General features: G+C 53.1%; 1 protein-coding gene across 1 annotated transcript; it reads left to right on the forward strand.

The window, feature by feature from the left end:
* The first annotated feature begins 133 nt into the window (after positions 1-133).
* Positions 134-19,363, forward strand: MVK (mevalonate kinase). The gene is given in 12 exon segments (XM_019757495.2): positions 134-206; positions 1,132-1,223; positions 2,072-2,219; positions 5,047-5,191; positions 7,261-7,416; positions 9,831-9,934; positions 10,551-10,596; positions 13,534-13,624; positions 14,021-14,137; positions 17,308-17,461; positions 18,447-18,544; positions 18,546-19,363. Coding segments are annotated over 11 exon segments (1,476 nt in total). The 5' UTR covers positions 134-206; positions 1,132-1,145; the 3' UTR covers positions 18,885-19,363.
* The last annotated feature ends 2,616 nt before the right edge of the window (positions 19,364-21,979 follow it).

A 21,979-nucleotide genomic window follows, 5' to 3' on the forward strand; every position in this document is an offset into this window, starting at 1 on the left:
AAAGAGCTGGGCGGGGAAACCCGTGACGACTTGGTTGGCAACACATATTGGCCAATGTTTAAGCCAATTGGTAAAGGACTTCCGGATCGCGCGCTCTGATTGGCTGGGAGGAAGGAAAGGTTACCGCCCCAGCCCGGGGCGCTCAGAGGTGGAGTCCGGCGCTCGGGCGCTCGGGCTCCGGCGCTTAGGGTCTGCGGCGGCGGCAGGTGAGAGGCCGTGGTCGCGGGGTCGGGTGGCGCGAGGTCCTAGCTAAGACTCAGGACGACCCTAGGATGGGCGCCTGGCTTCTCTGGCTTAGTTTCCCCAACTCTGAGAATCCATACTGAGGTGAGGGATCGGTGACTTCGAATCTGACTTGATTTTGAGCTTCGGGCAAGCAATAGGTTTCCCTGCTGAGAAACGGGGATCACGATAGTACTTAACTCATAGTGAAGTTCAGTTTTTGTTATACGCAGGTAATTAATGCACATAAAGCCTTAAATGGAGGGTGATTTTGCATTATTTATAAAAAAATCTAAAATGCACACACCTGTGGTCCCAGCAAGTGACTTTCTAGGACTCTGTTGTAGAGATCCTCGTTTACATGTGCAGAAAGAGGTGTCATAGCTGTTTTCTGCAACCTGTTTATAATTGTGATACATTGGAAATAGCCTCAATGTCCAGGAGAAAGTTCTTTTTTGGTCCACTAGTTCACTTAAATCTCTTCCTTTAATAGTAGTAGTAATGAAAGCTGGAACCAAGAACACAGCCAGTAATAAGCAGCCATCAGTAATCGAGTGATTATGATATGCCAGATACTAAGTGTTTCCCTTGCATTATTTAATTTAACTTACCTAAACCTATTGAGGCAAATAGTGATTGTCTCCGTATAACATGTGAGAAAACAGGTTCATAGCCATTTCAGTGAGTTAGTTAAGAGGACATCACCGGGGCGTAGACGAGCTGGGGTTTGAACCCAGATCATTCTGATGTGTCTAGTTAACTGTAATAACTACTGCACTGCACTGCCTTTTGAGCAAGTGCTAAGAGGTAGCTGCCTTTTTTTGTTCTAACAATGAGCTTGGACTAAGCACTTTCTAAGGTCTTTAAGATCTGGGGACCCTCCATCCTCCCTCTGACTTTCCTTTTCAGGATTCCCAGGAGCCATGTTGTCAGAAGCCCTGCTGGTGTCCGCTCCAGGGAAAGTCATCCTTCATGGAGAGCATGCTGTGGTCCACGGCAAGGTAAAAGGCCCCCAGAGCCTTCAAGGATTGGACACCACTTCTCCCTGGTCCTACTCTTAAAAGAAGCCAAAAGGAAGCCTTGAGGCATAGCCTGGGAGTAGGTCAGAGGGGAGATCAGTTTCTCCCCAGCCAGGCATCGAAAAGACAGGAGTTAGGTCCATTGAAAGGCTTCTCTCGCCCACTCAATAAGATAGCAAAAGATGATATGTAAGGCCCCACGAGTGGAATGAGATCACCCAGGAAGGGAGCTTCGGTGGAGAAGAAAAGAGGTTTGAGGACTGAATTCGGGGTCTTTCCGCATTTAGAAATTGGGAGGATGAGTAGGATTCAGCAAAGGATTCTGAAACGTGCATCATCTCATTTCACTCGTACAACTATCCTCTGAGGTTCAACTTTTAATCCTGATGTACCGATGTGGTGGTTGAGGCTGGGAAGAGGGCTGCTGAGTTGACCAGGGTCCCATACACCCTGGTGGAGCTAGCAGTAAACCTCAGTCTGTGAACCCAAAGCTCGTGCTTTTCCCATTCCTCATCTCTGTCATTCTTTATGTTCTTAACTTACATATATCTTTGAAAACATGGTGATTATGGGGAAGCTATTCCTGGGTGTTGGGAACCTCTGAAGTTTTGTGTAGGAAAAGCAAATGTCAGTAGATACTAACTCCTGATTGATGGGTAGTGGTAGTGCGGAGGCTTAGTGGGAAAGTATGCCAAGGTTGGTCTGCCAAAGGCATGGGTACAAGTGGCCTTTGTGCTAGCACATTGACCTTGGCCCCTTTGCCCTAAGACAGGAGTCGTACTTGTTGCCCCTTACCCTCAGGCTAATTGCTTTTGCCCTGTGTTCTGTAGGTAGCACTGGCTGTGGCCTTGAACTTGAGAACATTCCTCCGGCTTCAACCCCACAACAGTGGGAAAGTGGGCCTCAACTTACCAAACATTGGCATCAAGCAAACATGGGATGTGGCCAGGCTTCAGCTTCTGGACACGAGCTTTTTGGGTAAGTGCAGGAAGAACGAACCAGGTATGGGAAGAGCGTGGGCCCTGAACGGAGGGGGAAAGATAATGGCTGGCTAGGTATTCCAAGCTGTCCCGAGGGTGCCAGAGGCCAGCCACTCTGGGGGTGCTTTCTCTCCGAACCGTGTACCAGTAGCTTTACTCATTCATTCATTCATTCATTCATTCATTCATTCATTCATTTATTTATTTAATTTAAAAGAGTAAAATGATGCACTAGATCTGTGTGGGGTGTTGCAAACAGATTATCGAGGCCTACTGTTGAGCGAAAGAACACGAGATGCACAACAGCACTATGAGGAGGAATGGCACAGATTGTCAGTCTGTATGTAAATGCATAGAAAATGGCTGGAAAGATATACGTCCAGCTGGCAATGTTGATTAGTGAGTTACCTCTGGGGGTCTCCCAGGGGTCAGGGGTGGACACAGGGAGCCTTCCTTCTATGGTGTTATTTTCATAAGGAGAATGTATTGAGTTTTTGTACAATTAAAAATCATTTAAAAGTAATTTATGCTTGTTGTTGGAAACTACAGTCAATACTGGAACATTGCGAGTAAAAAAAAAACAAAAAACAAAGCACTTCTTATTACCACCCTCCAGTCCCCACCCCGCTTGACAGCTCTGAAGCATTTTGGTGTTAATCCTGCCGGATTATTATCTGTAGATAGATTGAGATAGGGAGAGATCTTGTTTTTTGACTAAAATTGGAACGGGCCACGTAACCTCTTCAGACACGGGTGGGTCTCTTTTTCTTCTCCAGTACATTGAAAGTGCCTTTCGTACATAAAAACCTCCGTGCTCATTTTTGATAGCTTTGGGAATGTTGTGTCCACTCCTACGCAGGCAAGGTTTTTTAATCAGCAGAGTTCCCACCTGCATTAGAACTGGAGCGTGTGTTCTGTTCTGTTCTGTTCTGTTCTCATTTGCTGTTTCCTCTCCGGACCGATGCCTCCTTGTTTGGAATGGTGTTTCTCAGTCAGCATGGGGCAAGTGGGACTCTTCCAGGGGTTTATCCCTAACTGTTCCCTGTCTTGCATAAGAAATCAGTCCACAACCAGCCACTCCCAAATACTGTAGGGAGATGGAGTTAAGAGTTGAAAACCCCCATGTTTGAGCCACCATTTTCAATCTTGGTCCTGCCTTGAGATCCCCTGGGGAGGTGTTTGTTGTTTGTAACAATACCAATGGATTCCTGACCCTGCCCCTCTCCTGTTGAGAATCAGTGGTGATGGTAGGGGACAGGGATGTATATTTCGAAGGGCGTCCCCCAGGGTGATCCCAGGGACACCTTAATTAAGAGCCACTGCTTTGGAGCATGCCTCAGAGAAATGGCCATCCTGAGCCAGCTAGATGTTGCTTTCTGTGGTGCGTGGCATTGCCCAGCCAGGCCGGAAATGTGCCCTGAGAACTGGCTGCTGCTTCTGTCTGTCAGTAGCATGGATGGAAGTAGCCAGAGCTGATGGGACATGGCTACAGCCTGGGCAGGTCACTGCTGAGCCTCTGTGAGCAGAGTCGTGTTGCCTTGGAGAGTGGTTGTGAGGACCCAGCAGGATTGGAGGTGGGCTTAGGGCTGTGATGCAGAGGGTAGTACCTACATGAGGGCTTCATCGTTACTGCTACAAGGAGACAAACGGAATCTGAGCCTTTGGGAGACTAATATTTTCTATTCAGTTGTAGGGATCTGCCTTTTTTATTTACTTCCAGTGTTGTCTGGTTCCCTCCTACTAGTCATAAGCTCAGTGAACATTTATTGGGCGTTTATGTGTACCAGGCACTGAGCTAGTGTATTATGAATGACAGCAGTCTTAGAATTCTCCAGCCTTCCCTGGAAGGAGGTGGTGTTATTCATCCCCATTTTATTGACGAGAAAATTGAGGTTCAGGGGCCAAGTGGCTCAGGTTGCACAGCTGGTTGGTGATACAGAAAGGATTCAGACCCAGATCTTTCCAGACTCCAGAACGTAGGCCTTTAATGAGCCATTCCATCTCTATGGCAGCGCTCTGGAGTGTCTGGGCTCTCAGGGATACTGTCACTGGCTTGGCGGCCTTTAAGGTATCATTAATTCAGTCAACCCATAGCACTTCACATGTGCCCCACCCTGAAGTTCCTAACAGGCACGCCAGCTCAGTTTCATGCCCCTGTAGAATTGGATGCGGGACTCAGGGAGTGTAAAGGTAAGCTGGTCAGACATGCTCTGCCACCTCAGCCTCTCAGACAAACGTGCTCCAGCCTCTTACATGCATTGGGAGAGAAACTGCTACCTGGCCTTTTCCTCTTGCCCAAGCCAGTCTCCACATTTCACGTTCTGGTTTGATTTGAGTGTCCTGTTCTTGCTAATTTTGTTTTGGGAGAGGGAAATATTTGGGGAATAATGTAATACTGCCTTTGGGATTGGTTTTGTATGATGGAAGTCAAAGCCAGGCCTTTGATTGAGCAATGGTAGCATTCATTTGCATATATATGTGTGTTTTTAAACTAGTATTAATTAAGCACTTACTGCGTTCCCAGAGATGTGTTAAGGATTTATTTTATCTTCATGACAATCTTGTCCCTATTTATCAAGGAGGGAAACTGAGGTTTACAGCAGTTAAGTCACATGCTCAAGGCCACAAAGCCAGTCTGTGACACAGTTAGGACCAAAAACCGTCTACCTGCCTCCAAAACCTTAAGTGCACTGACAGGTTGTGGTGCTCGGACCACGAATCCATGCCCGTCGATGCCGATTCCCATGGCTGCTCCGTTCTTTGCCTTCTGTTGTCTATAAAACACTTGAGAGGCCCTCACCCATCTGCGTGTGCTTGTGTGACAGAGCAAGGGGACGTCACAGCGATCACCCCAGAGCAAGTGGAGAAGCTGAAGGAGGTGGCGGGCTTCCGTGAGGACTCTGCCAACCACAGGCAGCTGGCTGTGCTGGCCTTCCTTTATCTGTACCTGTCCATCTGCCGGAAGCACAGGTGCGTGTGCGGTCTGGGGAAGGAGTCCTGCTTTCTCTAGTTTGGGCTGCAGGAGGACGCACGTGCTTCCTTCCAGGTTTCACAAGGTGGGACAACAGCCATCGACTGTCCCACCATGTGCCAGGCACCGTGACAGATACGTTACGTATGGTCTGTTTATAATATTCACAACAGCCCTATGAGAGAGGCACTGTCCGCATTTTGTGTAGGGAGAAACTGAGACTCAGAGAGTCACTGAAGGCCATGCAGCTAGTTAGGAAGTGGTGGAGCTGGGGGTCAGCTCAGTCCACTTTAACCCCCACGCTGACATCCTTAACCCCACATTGCCTCCTCTGCCCTCTTCAGTTCAGTAGAACCCCAGCCAGATTCCATCCTTGGATGGGATCCACCGTGTGGCTTCTCCCATGCCATGTCCATACCCAAGTTGCTCAAGAGTCAACTGTATAATATTTCTAATCCTCTAGGAGTTTTCTAATCCTCCCTCGCCCCCACCTTGCCTCTTTTGGGTTCAAGTACCCAGCGTGTGGTGGAAAGCACCTGAGCCCAGGTGTAGAGGGCAGTGGGCTAGATGAGACGCTGGGCCCACCTCTGCCGTCGACTCGCTGAGGGGCCTGTTCCCCATCCCACAGGCGCCAGGGAAATGCTGTGATTAGCAGAGTGAAGCCTGTATCCACTCCACCCCTTACGATAAGATCTGGGTTATCCACGCTTAGGGAAGCCAGCGCCTAGGGGGTGACAGTCCTATTTAGGAGGTGTCACGTGGTGATAGCATGGGCTGAGTCAGACTGCATGGGTTCACACCCCAGCCTGACCACTTACTGGCTCGACTGAGGTTCTTACCTTTCCTGAGCCTCAGTTTTCTCATCTGTAAAATGGGAGCTATTAAATAGTACCTCATAGGGTTCTTGTAAGCTTAAATAAGTTCATTTATCTAAAGGGCTTGACACACAGCCTGGCACGTTGCTTGATAAATGTTAGACATTATTATTATTATTACTATTATTTATTTTTTCTCAGAAAACTCTTAGAGGATTAGAACTATTATACAGGTGACCCTTGAGCACCCTGAGTTTGAATTACACGGTCCCACTTCTCATGGGTTTTATTCAATAAATATTCAGTCAGCCCTCAGGCTTCACATCGACGGATGCACAGGGCCAACTTAAGTTATATGCAGATTTTTTTCGACTGCGTGGGGGTTGGTGCCCCGATCCCCCCACATTGTTCAAGGATCAACTGTATATGAAATGAGCCTAGCCCTGTCACTGGCACATAGTGAATTGTCACTGTGATTTTTTGGTCCAGAACCCAAAGGGAAAGCTTCAGGCGACAGCCCTTGACTTGTGCCGCAGACGCTGGTTAAGCAGGTGCTGGGTGCCAGGGACGGTGCTGAGGACACTTTCATAAATGTCTCAACATTTGCTGTCCATTTTCAACTTGAAGGGGGCATATATGTTCCTTCCTGGAAGGGGAAGGGGTGCATTTCAGAATCCCCTGATCGGGGTGAGGTAGCCATGTGAGGTTTGAAAAGGCAGATTCAGTATTATTTTATATTTGGAAAACAGGAAGAGTACTTAATGGAAATTACCGAACATGAAGCTTGACAGTTCTCGCTTGGGGGAAATACACGTTAAGATGCCAATGATCCGAAGCAGGCCTGTGTTAACACACGCTGGGAAACGCTGTCGGTGGGAGACGCATCCTGTCATGGACACACTCACTGCACTGCTATGAGGCTGCCATGGAGAAAGCTTATTGCCGGGGGATCCTTGGAGGGGGCAGGGAGGGACTAGGAACGGCCTCTGGGTGGTCATGGGAAGTTTCACACCGGCAACAAGATCTGAGAAGGGTCTTGCAGGTTGGGTAGGAAATTCCATAGGGGAGAAAGGGGTGCAAAGCTATCCCGGGCAGGGGGACCAGCCCCTGCTCCGAGCAGGGTCATGAAAAAGCCTCGCTGGTGTGGGCGTTAGGCCCTGCCCGTGTCCAGTCCTGGGCCTGGGCTGCTGGCTCAGCTGTGGCAGCTCTCCACCCTTCCAGTCACACTCTGTGCCCTGCTGTGTGTGTTTCAGGGCTCTGCCCAGCCTGGACATCGTGGTGTGGTCAGAGCTGCCGACCGGGGCCGGCTTGGGCTCCAGTGCCGCCTACTCTGTGTGTTTGGCAGCCGCCCTCCTGACTGCGTGTGAGGAGATTCCAAACCCACCGAAGGACAAGGAGCCTGTCGGCAGGTAATCACGGCCCCTGCCCTGCTCGTCCTTCCTGTGGGCTGGGACCTGAGCCTGGCTTCCCTCGCTGACGGCTGACCACCACCTTGTGAGGCGAGAGATGTCATGTGGCCACGTCACAGAAGAAGCTGAGGGACAGAGAGGCCAAACGGCCTGGCCCAGGCCAGCCAGCTAGGGATGACAGAGGGATTTGGATCCAGGCAGTCGAGCTAGAGCCTGAGCTCTTCACGCCTGTGCTAAACCACTTGAGCTCCCCAACCCCCAGCCCCTCACCCCCACCTTGCCTCTTTGGGGTGCAGGTGCCCATGGTGTGGTAGAAGGAGCCTGAGCCCAGATGGAGAGGGCAGTGGGCTAGCTGAGGCGTTGGGCCCCCCTCTGCCACTGACTCGCTGTGGGACCTTGGCCCACTTGCTGTGGGACCCATGGGTGCCTCAGTGCCCTCCTCTGTAAATGGTAATACTGAGACCAAGGCAGGTATTGCCAGGTCGTATCGATGGTTATGAAGAAACTATGACATGCCGAGAGATAAGCACAGGAGGTGTGTCTGTCAGATGAGGGCGTCTCCCTTCCTGCGGGTCCTTGACTTGTCTCCACAGAGGGAGCGTCGCCTCTGCGGTTCTCACTGAGCCAGGGAGGCCTGTTAGGACAGGCTTGCTGGCAGTTTCTGTCCCTGCGGGAGTACGCCTGGAGAAGCCACCCCGAGCACAGAGGTTATGCAGTTTGCCCTGGGCCTCGTCCCAGGAGTTGTGGATCAGGCCTCAGAAACCAGTCTGGCAGCTTCTTGGCAAGGCCTGTCCCTGGACCTACAGGGTTTTGGGGAGCCCTCCCGCTGGGGGGCCTCTGGTCCCAGCCATGTGGAGGCCAGGTGTGCTGTGTTAGGTGGACTGCTGGCCTCGTCTGACTCCCGGCGTAGTCAGCCCACCCGAAGGCTGCGCAGACAGTGCTGGCTGCCAGGATGGACGCAGCCATGTGTTTCCCCCCAGAGCAGTGTTCCTGTGCCCTCTGTGCCTGCTGCAGGGGCACCCCAAAGAACATAATGTGCAGGCCTGCGGCTGAGGCACTCCATCCCCTTCCTGAGTCTGGCTTTGAACTGAGGTTTTCTGCCTTGGCCCTGAAAACACTGGTTTTCTGTTTCCCCAGCCTGCTGAGTTCCCTGTAGGAGTTCTGTCTCCGCCAGTAATTGCTCTTCTGAGGCATGGAGGTTAAAACATAGATGAATTCAGATTGAGCCCAGAGGTCACTTTGGTCTCTGTGGCAGCGGTAGATCTGGGGGCTGTTGATGTCACATCTCTGTCATCTTGGAATGGCTCCTGTGCGTGGAAAGAAGGTGGAGGGGTGGGGCAGGTGGCTGTTGTCAGGGGAAGAATCCAGCAGGTAATGAGAGATTGCACCTGGAGGTAACAGGTGATGGTTTTCCAGAATTTCAGGAAGGTTTGCCTGCTAGCTCGCTATGTGGCCTTGCAACACCTTTTTCCCTCTGGGGCTCCATTTCCTCTGCAAGCGCAGGGCTGCTCCACATCATCCCGTGGGGGGCCTCCCCGCCTTGACCCTGTGGTAGATGGCAATTCAGGACGGAGGCTTCGACACCGCTGCTCATTCCTGTCTGCTCATCGCTGATTACAACCCAGATGAGGGGAGGCCTGGTTGCCCTGGGTCTCCTGAATAGACACCTACCCACAGGCCAACAGTCTGGAAGGCAGAGGGTGACTCGTGTGTCTGTATGTGTGTGCATGGGCTTTTTCTGGTTGCTTCCACCAGTTCTCCACCTCCGCTACAGGCCCAGTCATCCCTTTGCAGAATCTTTGAGGGAGATCCAGAGATGGGTGGTGCAGATCGGGCTCACCATGGGTGTCTGGAATTGGAATGCATGACGGTTGTGCTTTTGGCCTGCTGGCAGGGCTTTGGGAAATAGTCGTCGCTCTGCTCGCTCTTCAAGTCTGGCGTGGCTCAGGATCAGGCACTTCTGTAGGGTCTGTTACAGTAATAGTGACTGTCTGCGCACACAGTGCCGGGTGCTCTGCCAGCATTTAATCCACCTGCCATGCAGGCTAGTTGCTGAGCAGGGTGGAATTACCATTCGACAGATGAAGAGAGGGGCTCAGAGAGGTTAGGTAATGGGCCCACTGTCACTCAGCTAGTAAGAGGCAAAGGAAGACCGTGGGAACCGTCCTGGGCTCTCTCCACAGTGCCAGGCAAGAGGGTCTCAGAGGGCAGGGAAGGTATGGCGCACGCTTTCGCTGGAGAGTTTCCGAGCTTTTATTTTTGTTTTTTCTCCTGTTTTTGAGTTTGAGGGCCCAAGCCCCTTTGCTTTTTGGTCTCCACCAGGCCCAGCCTATGGCCCCTGCCTCTGCTGCCCAAAGGGAGCCCTGTCCCCGACTCACCACTACGGTAAAGATGAATTTCTGTGTCTTCTTCAGGTGGACCGAGGAGGATTTGGAATTAATTAACAAGTGGGCCTTCCAGGGGGAGAGGGTGATTCACGGGAACCCCTCTGGAGTGGACAACGCCGTCAGCACCTGGGGTAGGTGCTGCCTCACGCTTGTTTTCTTTATTGGTCTTGTTTTTAAGAGTCGTGCAACTTACAGATGCCCAGGTTCTATTGGTTTGGGAGGAATAGAATCAATGGGTTCCGAGAAAAATCGCATTTTCCTGTTTTGAAGGGAATGGGGGAAATCTCAGCCTCGCACCTGAGTCTGAATTTCAGGTCCGGTGGGGCTGGGGCCTGGAAAGCTCCATCCAGCTCCAGGGAGTTCCCTGGTGAGGTCCGTAGTTAAGGCTGCAGAACCGCTGCTGTGGTGTTTACAGACCACAGAGTGGAGCTCCCCTCTGGTGAGGATGCGTGCGTATTGGACCTGGACGTAACCCTGCGTCCCGCCGTCACCATGTCACCATGTGGCCTGTCAGAGTGGAGAGGGAAGGGAGTGACCTTGGAACCCAGGCCTGGTGAGAGCTCTCTAGCAGAGCGTGGAGTGCCTGCATGCCCTCCTGGGCCTTTGGTGGCTGAAGCCGAGAGGATGGTTATGGTATTTAGTCTGTTCCCATGAATGGGGCAAAACACAAACCTGCCCCTGAATCCAGCCTGTCTCCCAAGAGGCAAAGGTCCGTCGCTTTTCTGACCTGCTGGTTTTTGTCTTTAGGAGGAGCGCTCCGGTACCAACAAGGAAAGATTTCATCCTTAAAGAGGTAACGAAGTGGCACGTTCCCCATGGCTGCTCCAGAGGGGAAGCTCTGTTTCTTTGTTACATAATGTGGGGCAAGTGTCTCTGGGCTTTGCCCCCGGTCGATGTGGCCCTCACAGGCCAGGGGCCCTGAGGAAACCCTGCTCTTTCCTTTTCCACTTCAGCTGTTGAATCTTGCCTAGAGGGCACAGGGGATGTCATGCATAGCCACCTTCCAGAACGTGGCTATTCCCCCAGACCCGTGACCGCTCATTTAGTCATTCATTCACTCAGCAAACAAGAGTTGGTATCAACTGTGTTCCCGATGATGCTGTACTAGGAATGAGGGATATAGAGGTGAATCGTGGGCATGGTTTGGAGCGGGTGGGGACAGACATGCACACAGAAGCCACCCCCAGGCATCGTGAGAGTTGCCATAATGAAGGCATGCCAGGCAGAGCCAGGACAGGAGCCCGAGGGAAGCTCGTGAGAGGCTTAGCGCAGAGGTGACATTGGCAACTTTCAGCCCATTTTGTTTCTTTATCCCCGCCCTCTGGAGTAACTGGAATCACCAACGTGCATATTCAGCATCCTCTTTGCACTCAGAGTAGGCATGTCGGGGAATGAGGTATGGGACAGGCAGGAGTGGGTCCTTTTTGGCTGTTCCCTGAGCCCTCGATCAAGTCGGTTGGTGGGGTTTGTCCCAGGGCACCTGGCTGCCTCAGTGGGCTTTTCCAGGCCTCTGAGGGGCCCAGGGCTGGCTCTCATCTTCTTTCCCCAGCGTGGTCTTCTTTGTGGATGGGCAGCAGACCCTGACCCACTGCCCTTGCCAGCTGGGCCACTCCATGAGTGGCTCAGTGACCTCGGGTGACATAGTGCTGCACTCCTGCACCTCTGGGAGCTTCCTGTCCCAGCCGTCTCGGCTTCGGGGAGCCAGGCCTGCCTCTGAGGCTCTTCCTCTGGGTTTCTGAACTTCACATTATTGACATTGTGAGCTGGATAATTCGCTATAGTGGGGCCATCCTGGGCACTGTAGGACGTTATGTGGCATTCCTGAACTCCACCCACTAGATGCCAGTAGCACCTCCCCCATCTCCCTGTTGTGAAGACCAAAAATGTCTCCAGACATTGCCACATGTCCTATGGAGGGCAAAATTCCCCTGCGTGACTATCTCTGATCTACAGGAGAAGGAAGCAGAGCCATTGAGGATCGTGGCACAGCTTCCTCCGGCTCCCTGTGGCATCGATGGCTGTGCCTTTGGGAAACATAAAGCAGGCTGAGGGGCTCAAGGTGGACAAGGGAGCTAGTTGGATGGATGATGAGTGCAGGCCTCTGATGAGATGACATCTGAGCTGAAACCTGAATGAGATACAAGAGTAAGTCAGAGCTTGGGAGGATGGAGGTGGGTCCTGGGCAGAGGAAGGCAAGTGCAAAGGCCCTGAGGCAGGAGTACGCCTGGCCTTTTGAGCAGCAGCCAGGCGGCCAGGGTGGCTGAGTGGCGTGAGCACCCAGGGAGGACAGAGAGAAGATGAGGTGAGGCTGGGGAGGTAGCCAGGCTGAGGATGCACGTGCACTTACAGGGCATAGCCCCAGGTGATGGTTACAGGCGCCCTGGGTTTTGTGGGGCTGGCCTGTTTGCAGAGGACTTATCCAAGAAAGATGAAGAGGCAGTACCCAAACTCCTCCCGCCCTGGTGGATGGATGGGAACACAGAGCAAAGCGTTCACTTCTGGCTGCAGGGCGCCACGGCGAGCAGATGGCAGATTCTCTGCGAGGCAGAGAGGCCAGGCCACATTAATCCCTCTGCTGGCTTACAGGGGGAGCCCTTTTGCCCCCAAACCATGCAGGGTGCTTCTCCGTAAAACAAATGCATTTGTTTGCAAAGTGGATCAAGATGTGGCCTCCCAGAATGTGCTGCTCTTTGGAGGAACGGCTTGTGTTTAAAGGGAAGAGAAAAGCCAACTAGACTGTTCATCTTTTGTAAAGTTGAAAAAAAAAAAACGAAACAAGAGCCGGCCTCCAAGGCTGAGAATCGATATTAATTTCATGGGCTTATGGGCGGTGAGATCAAGGAGGGGTCTGGCAGCCTATTCCAGTCCTATTGGATTTTACAATCTTGAGCTGTGAAAAGAAAAGCGAAGAAAGCTATCAAGGGGTCTGCCCATTTCCAGCTCTCTCAGGCCAGAGCTCATCCAAATTCTCCACCCTCTGCCCCTGCCAGCAGCTCTCTGAAAGGCAGGTTGGGATGACAAGAAATGGGGGCTGCAGTCCCCGAAGGCAGCTAACCACAAGGACAATCGGGACTGTGGCTTTAGGAGGGATTATAAGCTCAGAGGGCAGGCGAGGACAACGGGCTCATGCTGGAGAGCCGGCTTACCGTGGCCTTCCCGACCCTCTGTTCTCTTACCTGGGGTGGCCTGGCGCGGCTGACTGAGTCCCTCTAACCACATCTGGTTTCAAAGCAGGGCAGGAATGGGCTCAGCATGCTGGGAACCCGACTCCTCCACAAGCTGCCCTCCCTCGAGCTAATCTGGGTGTCTTCCCTCCCCCATGCCCTCCCCACGATCCATCCCAGGACCTGTTGCTTTTTCTTTCTAAATCTCCAGCACCGTCCACTTGAGCTCCCCGGGGGAGTGGGGGTCATATGACGGAACCTTGGCCCCTTGTACTCTTCACTGTAGAGCCTTGGAACTGCTGACTCCAGAATGTGCCATGCTCCATCACTTCCAGGCTGTGCTGGGCCCTCTCATGTGCCAAATACATACAGGTGCCCAGTGAAAGCCGAGTGAGTGAGTGAGCGAGAGAGTGAAGAGCCAAGGGAAGTGTCCGTCCGCCCGGGGGCTGAAGCGGAGCTGCAGCTGTGGCCAGCTGCAGGCACACTGGGCTGGGGATTCGGGAGCTGAGCTCCCCTAACCCAGCTCCTCCATCCTCAGCTCACTGGGCACCCCCTTCACCCCACAGGCCACCGGCTCTGAAGATCCTGCTGACCAACACCAAAATCCCTCGCAGCACCAAGACTCTGGTGTCCGGTGTCCGGAGCAGGCTGCTCAAGGTGCTTGCTCCGCCCTTGGGAGGGGTGCCGCCAGGGTCATGACCGTCACGGGGTAGGGGGGCGCTCCCTGTGCCCCATGGGTTAGTACTAGGGAGGGTGGAAGGAGCTGATGGTCTCCATCACTTGGGGAGGCACTTTTGGCGGATAGGGAGGCGCTGTCTGTCCACCCACCAGCTGGGAAGAGGGACAGGGCTCATTAGACGTGTTGGCTTCGCAGCGAGAACCCCCACATGTGTTGGGCGGCTGGGCAAGGCAGAGCTCAGGCCGGAAGGAGAGGCGGTTTCCTCAGAGGGTAGGTGTAGGCCATGGGGACACCTTCCTCCGCCTCATTGCCTGGGCGCTGTCCAGTCCTGTTTGCCCCTAGGCCTGATCGGCCTTCGCTTCCTTTCCGTCCAGTTCCCAGGGATTGTGGCCCCTCTCCTGACTTCCATAGATGCCATTTCCGTGGAGTGTGAGCGCGTGCTGGGAGAGATGGCGGCAGCCCCGGCCCCAGAGCACTACCTCGTGCTGGAAGTAAGAGCCTGTCTGTGGGATCCGGGGTCACTCACCCACACCGCTGTCCAAAGCAGGGGCTCCCCTATCACTACGCTCAGAATCCCCGGCGGGGTCCTGTGCGTGCACACACGAGCAAGCATGCCTTCATTTTTAAGCCTCTATCCAGGTGACTGAGGTAATTAAGTGAGAGGATACAAGAAAGTGCTGAGGGCAGTGCCTGGTTCGAGGCAAGCGCGATGGGCCAGGTTTGGGGTCATGCGTTTCAGGAGCACCAGGATATTGCTGACACAGTCTTCCCTGGGTCCAAGGGTGATTTCTTACTTGGCTGCCTCGTCCCTGCTGTTTGCGCTAACTGCACTTACTTATTCAGTAACTGTTTTTCACCTGCATGCTTCGGATCAGACATGCCTAAGACTGTGCTTTCATTGTCGTTACCCCGGCCACTACCCTTCTAGTGTGGAGGTTGAGACCTCATGCTTTGGATTTAGTCGCCCAGGTCTGAGTCCTGCCCCCCGCCCCACCCACCCCCGGAGTGCCTTAAGAATGAATGCAGTGAGGTCCCATGGGTGACGTACAAGCACAATGCCTGAGGAAACACCAGCTCAGTACGTAAGCCAGAGGGCCCAGGCTTGTCCTCGGACACGGTCCATCTGGCCTGGTAAATGTGGGCTGACATTAAAAAGCCATCTGGCTTCTTTTGAAGAACCACAGGATCAGGCAGCCCCACGTCGTGGCTGTGCAGCAGCAGTCAGCTGGAGGTGCAGAGGGGCCCCCTGTGGGGGCCGTTTCTCCCCAGTCCTTACCGTTCTCTATGTATTAACCCACAGGTACTATAATCTTCGCCTGGTCCTCCCTGTCCCACTGTAGGCATTTGAGTTGTAGCCCCTATAATCAATGGAATCTGCTACTCTTAAGTCTTTTCACAAACGATTTCGCATTTGATTCCTACCTGTTGCCCCCATTTTTCAGACATAAAAACTGAGGTCTAAAGAGAGCAACTTTCTCCAAGGTTTTCTGACTAGGGAGTGGCTGAGCCAGGGGTCAGACTGACTGACTTATTCCTTTAGTCAGCAGATCTTTAATGAGCACCTACTATGGGCCAGGTACAGGGACTCCACCCAGTTCCTACGCTTTTGCCCTCATGGCCACAGCCATTGCCTCACTGGCTCCCAGTTCCCTTCACGTGGAAAGGAGGGAACACGGTCCTCCTGAGCAGGAAATTAATAATGATAGAGTAAGGCCTGCAGTGCACCCCGCTGAGCCCCTGAGAATACAGAACAGCTCGTCGGTTATACACTGTGTGTATTTTTGGCTGTGGCAGCCGCTGAAACGTGCACCTCGGCTCCCGGACAGCTTTGAGCTCAAACCAGCGAGCTGTTCTCATGTGTCACAGCCTGTCATCTGATCCTTGACAGATTTTGGATCAGAATGTGACAGGTGTCTGGAACCTGCCTTGGCAGCGTGACACCTGGCGCTCAGGCGCAGAGAGAGGCCCCCAGAAGTTTTTCCTCACATCCAGCCCTCAGGCCCATTGAAAGGCACCCGGGGCTGCCACTGGGCCATCACGCCTGTCTGCTCCTTTGTCAGAAGTGCTGGAGGTAGGAGGCGGCTGCGGGGGAGGGCTGACCCCACCCTGCTGCCTCCCTGGGCAGGACAGCCAGGTGGGCTTCCGCAGACAGCTGGTGATTGGCAGTGCTCATGGCGCACCGGGGTCCCAGCCGCCTGGAGCAGAGCTGCGTGCTGTCAAGCCCAGTAGCGCGAGTGGGTGGCAGCAGGAATGCCGAGGGTGCTCCCGGAGGCAGGGCAGACACAAGCTTCCCATTCAGGCAGCCCCAGCCTCTGGTACCAGCTCTGTTCCTTACTAGTCCGGTGACCTTAAGCAAGTCACTTTCCTCTCAGCCTCAGTTTCCTCCTTTGTAAAATGGGGCCGATGGTCATTACCCCGTAAAAGTAACCAGTAGCAGTTGATGTCTGCCAAGCACTGATCTCATGCCAGGCATTGTATGGAAGGCTCACTTCATCTCACCCTCACGGCAATGAGGCAGACCTTCTTACCATCCCTGTATAAGGGGGGAAACTGAGGCTCAGAACGAAAGACCTGGTCCAAGGACACACACCATGAAGTGGCAGAGCTGGGACTCAAACCCAGGCCCGCCTGACTCCAGAGCCCACCTTTTAACTTCCCGACGGCAGGGAGGGACCGTAGCTGGGTGCTCATTCTTAGAGCCCCAGCGTCTAGCATGGTGCCGGCGCGTGGTAGGCATTTGGCCAACACTGATGAAGTGAATGACGTGTGAATAGGGGGTGCCCGGGCAGTGGCAGCGGTAAGCTTCATGGCATCACCCTGCATCTCCTCTGCTCCTCAGAAGAGAAGGAATTGTATTATGCATGATCAAAGAAACCTGAACTCTTTCCCCCGCTTGTGTGTGACCTTGGTGGAGCACCGGGGTATTGCTGACACAGCCTTCCCTGGGTCCGAGGCCGATTTCTTACTTGGCTGCCTCTTTCCTGCTATTTTCGCTAACTGCACTTGTTCATTCGGTAACTATTTATCACCTGCATGCTTTGAATCAGACATGGTCTAAAATTGTGCTTTCATTGTTGTGAGATTTTCTTCTGAATATCAGTACCTGAGGCAGCTGGAGGATGGCATATTACTTGGGACTTCTCCTGTAAATGACAGAAATTCATCTCAACCAGGCTTTAGCAGACAAGGAATTTATTGGCTCATAACTGAGAACACCAAAGGGAGGAGCAGCTTCAGGCATGGCTATATCCAGGGTCCCAGACAACCTAGTCTGAAATCGCTCTCCGTCTTCCATGTAACCTTTGACCCTGTGCGGGATAGATAACTCTGGCCATTTACCTCTGAACCCAACCAGTTGTAGCAGCTCTAGTGGAAAGAGCCTGAGGAAACCCTGATTGGCCCCCATGCCCATCCCTGACCACTCACTGTGGCCAGAGGCTTCCATGGCCAAGCCTGGGATGCTCACTACCAGCTCCATCCTAGCCGCATGGGAATTCCTGCAGGAAGGAGAAGTTCTTTTGCCAACAGAGAGGGACAGTGGTATGCTGGATAGTCAAAGCCATTTGCTGGCCCAAACCAGCATCTGTCAGATGGGTGGGGCGGGCATAGGACCTCGACCTCAGGCAGGCCAAGCAGGAGCAGACTGAATCTTCTCCTCCAGGAGCTCATTGACATGAACCAGCACCATCTGAATGCCCTCGGTGTGGGGCACGCCTCACTGGACCGGCTCTGCCAAGTGGCCAGGGCCCATGGACTCCACAGCAAGCTCACTGGCGCTGGTGGCGGTGGTTGTGGCATCACTCTCCTCAGGCCAGGTACGGGAAGGGGGGCAGGGTTGCCAGCATAGGCATTTCCCTTGGGAGGAGGAAGAGGCCTGTAAATAAGTCTCATCTCTGCTGTGTGGCCTTGGGCAAGTTATTAACCTCTCTGGGCCTTCGTTACTACATTGGTAAACTAAGGATGCCAACATCTAGATTATAAGATTGTTCCCCAGATTCAAGGAGAAAAATACATTGAGAGAGCCTGGCAGAGGGCTGCTGGGTGGTAGGGCTTCCTATCGTGGTGGCTCTTTCTACCACCTTCTCAGACTTGGAAGCCTCCCACAAGCCTGAGAAATAACCAGGACACTGTCACCACTCATCTTGGCCTCAGACCCTCTACTGTCCCTTCTTGATGTGGCCAGGATGGGGACTGACCTTATTTCAAAACAAGGGTTTCTGTCCCCTTAGTCTTTGGGGGAAGGGCAAACCCTGCTCTCGGGACCTGGGACTAAGAGCTCCCGCCCGCCGCCATTTCCTTCAGTGCTCTCTGCTCACTCCTCGTGGTCTCCTTTCACTCAGTCCCCCTCCTGTACCTTCTCCTTCCTTTTTCTGTCCTGCCTTCCCCCTTCACTTTGCAGTAAGCCCACAGTGGCCCCTGAGGCCTCCTCTCAGCCTCAGTGAGACTCCCAGGCCCCAGGAAGTCGCTGCCCCAGAACTTGACTGTTGGGTCCTAGTTCAGGGTCAGTGACGATGGTGAGAGAACATTTCTCGAGCATGGACGGTGTACCAGGCACTTGATCTGCATGATCCCTTGTAAGCCTCACAGTGACCCGGAGCAGAAGGTATCGTTATTAGCCCCATTGTCCGGTGAGGAGACTGAGGCTCAGAGAGAAGTCACTTGTTTGAGGCCCTACAGCCAATACGTGACGAGGCCAGGTCCATGTGACTCCAGAGCCCACCTTTTCCTTGAGTGGGGATGGACATTCTCCAAGGGAGCAGATGGGTGTCAGGGGTGACCTGTGGCTTTCCCTCCCCCCAGATCTGGAGGGGCCAGAGGTGGAGGCCACGAAGCAGGAGCTGACCAGGGACGGGTTTGACTGCTGGGAAACCAGCATCGGTGCCCCTGGCGTCTCTGTTCACTCGGCTGCCTCCCTGGATGCCACCGTCCGGCAAGCCCTGGATGGCCTCTGAGGTGAGCCCACGCTGCTGCAGCCCCACCAAGAAGCACGTTGCTGGATTATTCTGGGGGCGAGAGTTGGCCTCTGTGCTGGTCAGTGGGCACCCAGTTCCTGACACCGACAGAGAAGCCCAGCCCCCTATGATGTCCCTCCCGCTGGCTGTGCCCCTCTTGTCCCAGTGGTGGGAACTGGAACTTGCAGTGGGCTGGGCTGCCCGGAAGACATGGTCTGCGTTCTGCCTTCTCTCGAGCCAGCCTGGCAGTGGGGTAGCGTGGGGTCCTCTGAGACTGCAGACCTGAGACCTGAGATGCTTTTTCTCCTGTCCTCCCCGAGACTCCGCCAGACCCACCTGCTTTGGGCCTCTGCCTTCACCACCAACTCCCTGGCTGACCTGGCAGGGTGCTCAGATGCAACGCTCTGGTTCCTAGAGAATCGTGCCTTCTCCCTTCAGTCTCTGCACTTCCTTCTGTCTCTCAGGGCTAGGCCCCCCCACCTCTTCCAGGAAGCCTTCCCGGAGCCCTGGCAAGGTGACTCTTGTCCCTCTTCCCTCCCTTCATACCTTCAGTTTTTTTAAACCTTCATCACTTTGTGTGGCCTGCTCTTCTCTCAAGCTAGACTGCGGACTCTTACAGGGTGTCTGGGTGGTGGTCTTAGCCATCTATCCTGTGGTCCGGGGTTTGACCAGAGGCCAGGTCAATGTCCAGTTTCTTCTAGTCTGTACCCGAGGGGTTTGGAGAAAAGATGGCAAAGGGGAAATAAAAAGATCTTTAGTACAGTGCTCCATTCTGAGTCTGGAAAAGAAGGATGAGGGTCTGGTAGTTTCTAGCCCACCTACACCTGCCTCTTCTGATACGGTCCCTTCTCCAGCTACTTTGTCAGTGCAGCTCTTCAGGAATTGAAGGAAAGAAGGGCTCTGGGTCACTTGGTTGTGCGTCTCAGAGATGAAATGGGCTTCTTCCAGATGGCCCTGCCAGTCGGGAGTGGATGCCAGAACACGAGGCTCCGCCCACCAACACAGCTCCAGCCTTCTTTTCCAAAATGGGGAAGTTTAAGCTTCCTAGTTCTTAGAATCATGAGCATCCACTATTTCAGAGACTTTTATAAGCCTTGGAAACAAAAACCTGCTGTAGGTCCTGGAATATTCCTTTCTTTCTGAAATTAACTGGGTGGGGAAAACACTCAAGTGCTTATAGCCCGGTGCCTGGCACCTACCTGGCCTGATTTGAACTTACTAGTCAAGACTTTTTTTGAAATGGCAGAATCCATCAAAAACCCTTGTAGCTAGTGCATTGCCAACAGAAGCTCCTGGAACCGGGGACCTACAGGAGGCAGGACAGGGAGATGGGGGCTAGGGCAGGGGTTTCTGGAGTTGCTTAAAATGGCTCAGTGTGCTTCTGCCCTTGGCCACTAGGGGGCAGCTGGCGCCTTTCCCAGCATCTTCACAGGGAGGGTGGGTGGCAGCTGGCCTGATGAGCAGAATCAGCTCAACCCCTATCACCCACACCAGGCCTCTCTCCAGGCTCCACCTGGGGTCACTACCAGGAGTGTGATGGTGATAGAAAGGACACCAGCCCCAGCTTAACTTGTAAAAATGGCCCCAGCATCACTGATGGCTTCCCCCACCCTTTAAAACAAAATGCATAAAACAGTGAGTACCGAGCGCTTGCCATGTGCCGGGCACTGTTCTGAGCATGGTACACACATCTCTTTTCATCTACCCCAGACTTGTGTTTTAATTGCTAGTCTCAACCCCGTTTTACAGATCAGGAAACAAGCTCAGAGAGGTTGAGTAACTCACTTCTGCCTGGGCTCCCATTTAGCTCAGCCACCTCCTGGCCACATGACCTTGGGCAAGCCAGTCCGGCTCTGGAGACCAGTCTCTTCATCTAGAAGATGGAAATAATAATAGCCACCTGATAGAGATTTCATGAAGACTGAGTGAGAAAGTGCACATAAAGCCCTTGGCACAGAGCCTGGCACATAGTAAGCGCACAGTAAATGCTCATTATTATAACTGTCCTGTGCTGAAAAATTAGGTGTCCCTCAGCCCAAAATTTGGGCAGCCCAGAAATTTCAGAATGGTACAGAGAGCTGGTTAGAAGTGCCCAGCCCAGTTTGTCCAAACCTTCTAGGTTGAGATCCCTGGGGTCACTGTTAGAGAAACAGCCAATGCCCACTGGCTTCCCAGCCTCCCAGCTTCCTCTCCAAAAAGAGGGACACACAGCCCTGGTGCCCTCTTTGCCAGCTGGAGGACAGCAGTTCAAGTTAGCATTTGGAACCACTCCCAGCATCTGCAGCCGATTGTGGATTTAACACCCCCACCCCTATCCCACCCCCCAGAGCCTGAAGTTCACAGAAAATTTCCCCGGTCTGGTAGAGGTCTCATGTTAGGAGACAGGCAGCACATATTGTGATTCACACCAGACAGAGTAGCTGCTGCAATTCCACCGATGTTCTTTCTGCTGGTGAAGATTTTTCCTCCCCGAGAACGTCCCCCATGGACCACTGGCAGCCTGTTGAGTTTGGCAGCTGGCTGCAGGTCAGCAGGCATGGTCGCGGCTGGCTCTGCCATCTGAGTGTGCTCGGGACAGAGTGCTTTGTCTTTCAAGGTCTCCGTTGTCATTCTCATTTGCTGGCAAGAGCTTTTTGTAAGGCACCTAGCTTGATGTCCAGCACCTAGCAGGCACCCCCTTCCCCAGCCCTTCCAGGCTTCCAGCTAGTTTGGGCCCAGCTCCTTGGCTGTCTCAGCACCTACTGTGTGCCATTCCGTCATTCATTGTCTTAGATGAGGAAACCGAGGCCCAAAGAGGTTAAGCATTATGCCTACACAATATGTTTTCATCTCGAATGCCCAGGCCATAGTCACATGTCTTCTCAGTTGTCTCCTGAATGTCCAGAATTCTGTTTAGGACCATACATCTGGCTGCTATAGCCCTCAATTCTCTCATCCAGCACAGCAGGTCTATATATATACACATGCATACACACACATTGTTTTCTCCATTACATGGCTTACTTGAGACCTGGCTGTGTGAGGAGGCAGTGTGTCCTGTCTCCTGCATTGGTTGTTCGGTCAGACCCCTCCCTGTGGCTTTGACAGCTGCTGAATTGCTAATAGCCAACCTTTCTGAGCACCTGCTCTGTGCCCAGCATGGCGCTGAGTGCTTTATGCCCCCTATCTGTGTGAATCCTCTCGGTTCAGTGAGATAGGTGTTGTTCTGATGCCCATTTTGTTGATGAGTAAACTGAGGCCTGGAGAAGGAAAGGGACTTGACCGAGGTCACAAGGCAAGCGAGTGGCAGAGTGGGATTTGAACCCAGGTCTGTGTGACGTCAGAGCCCTGCTCTCAGTTACTATATTGTACTATTTGGGAGATGACCGGGGACCTCCCAAA

Source organism: Rhinolophus sinicus, linkage group LG16, assembly GCF_036562045.2.
Source record: "Rhinolophus sinicus isolate RSC01 linkage group LG16, ASM3656204v1, whole genome shotgun sequence".
Classification (NCBI taxonomy): Eukaryota; Metazoa; Chordata; class Mammalia; order Chiroptera; family Rhinolophidae; genus Rhinolophus; species Rhinolophus sinicus.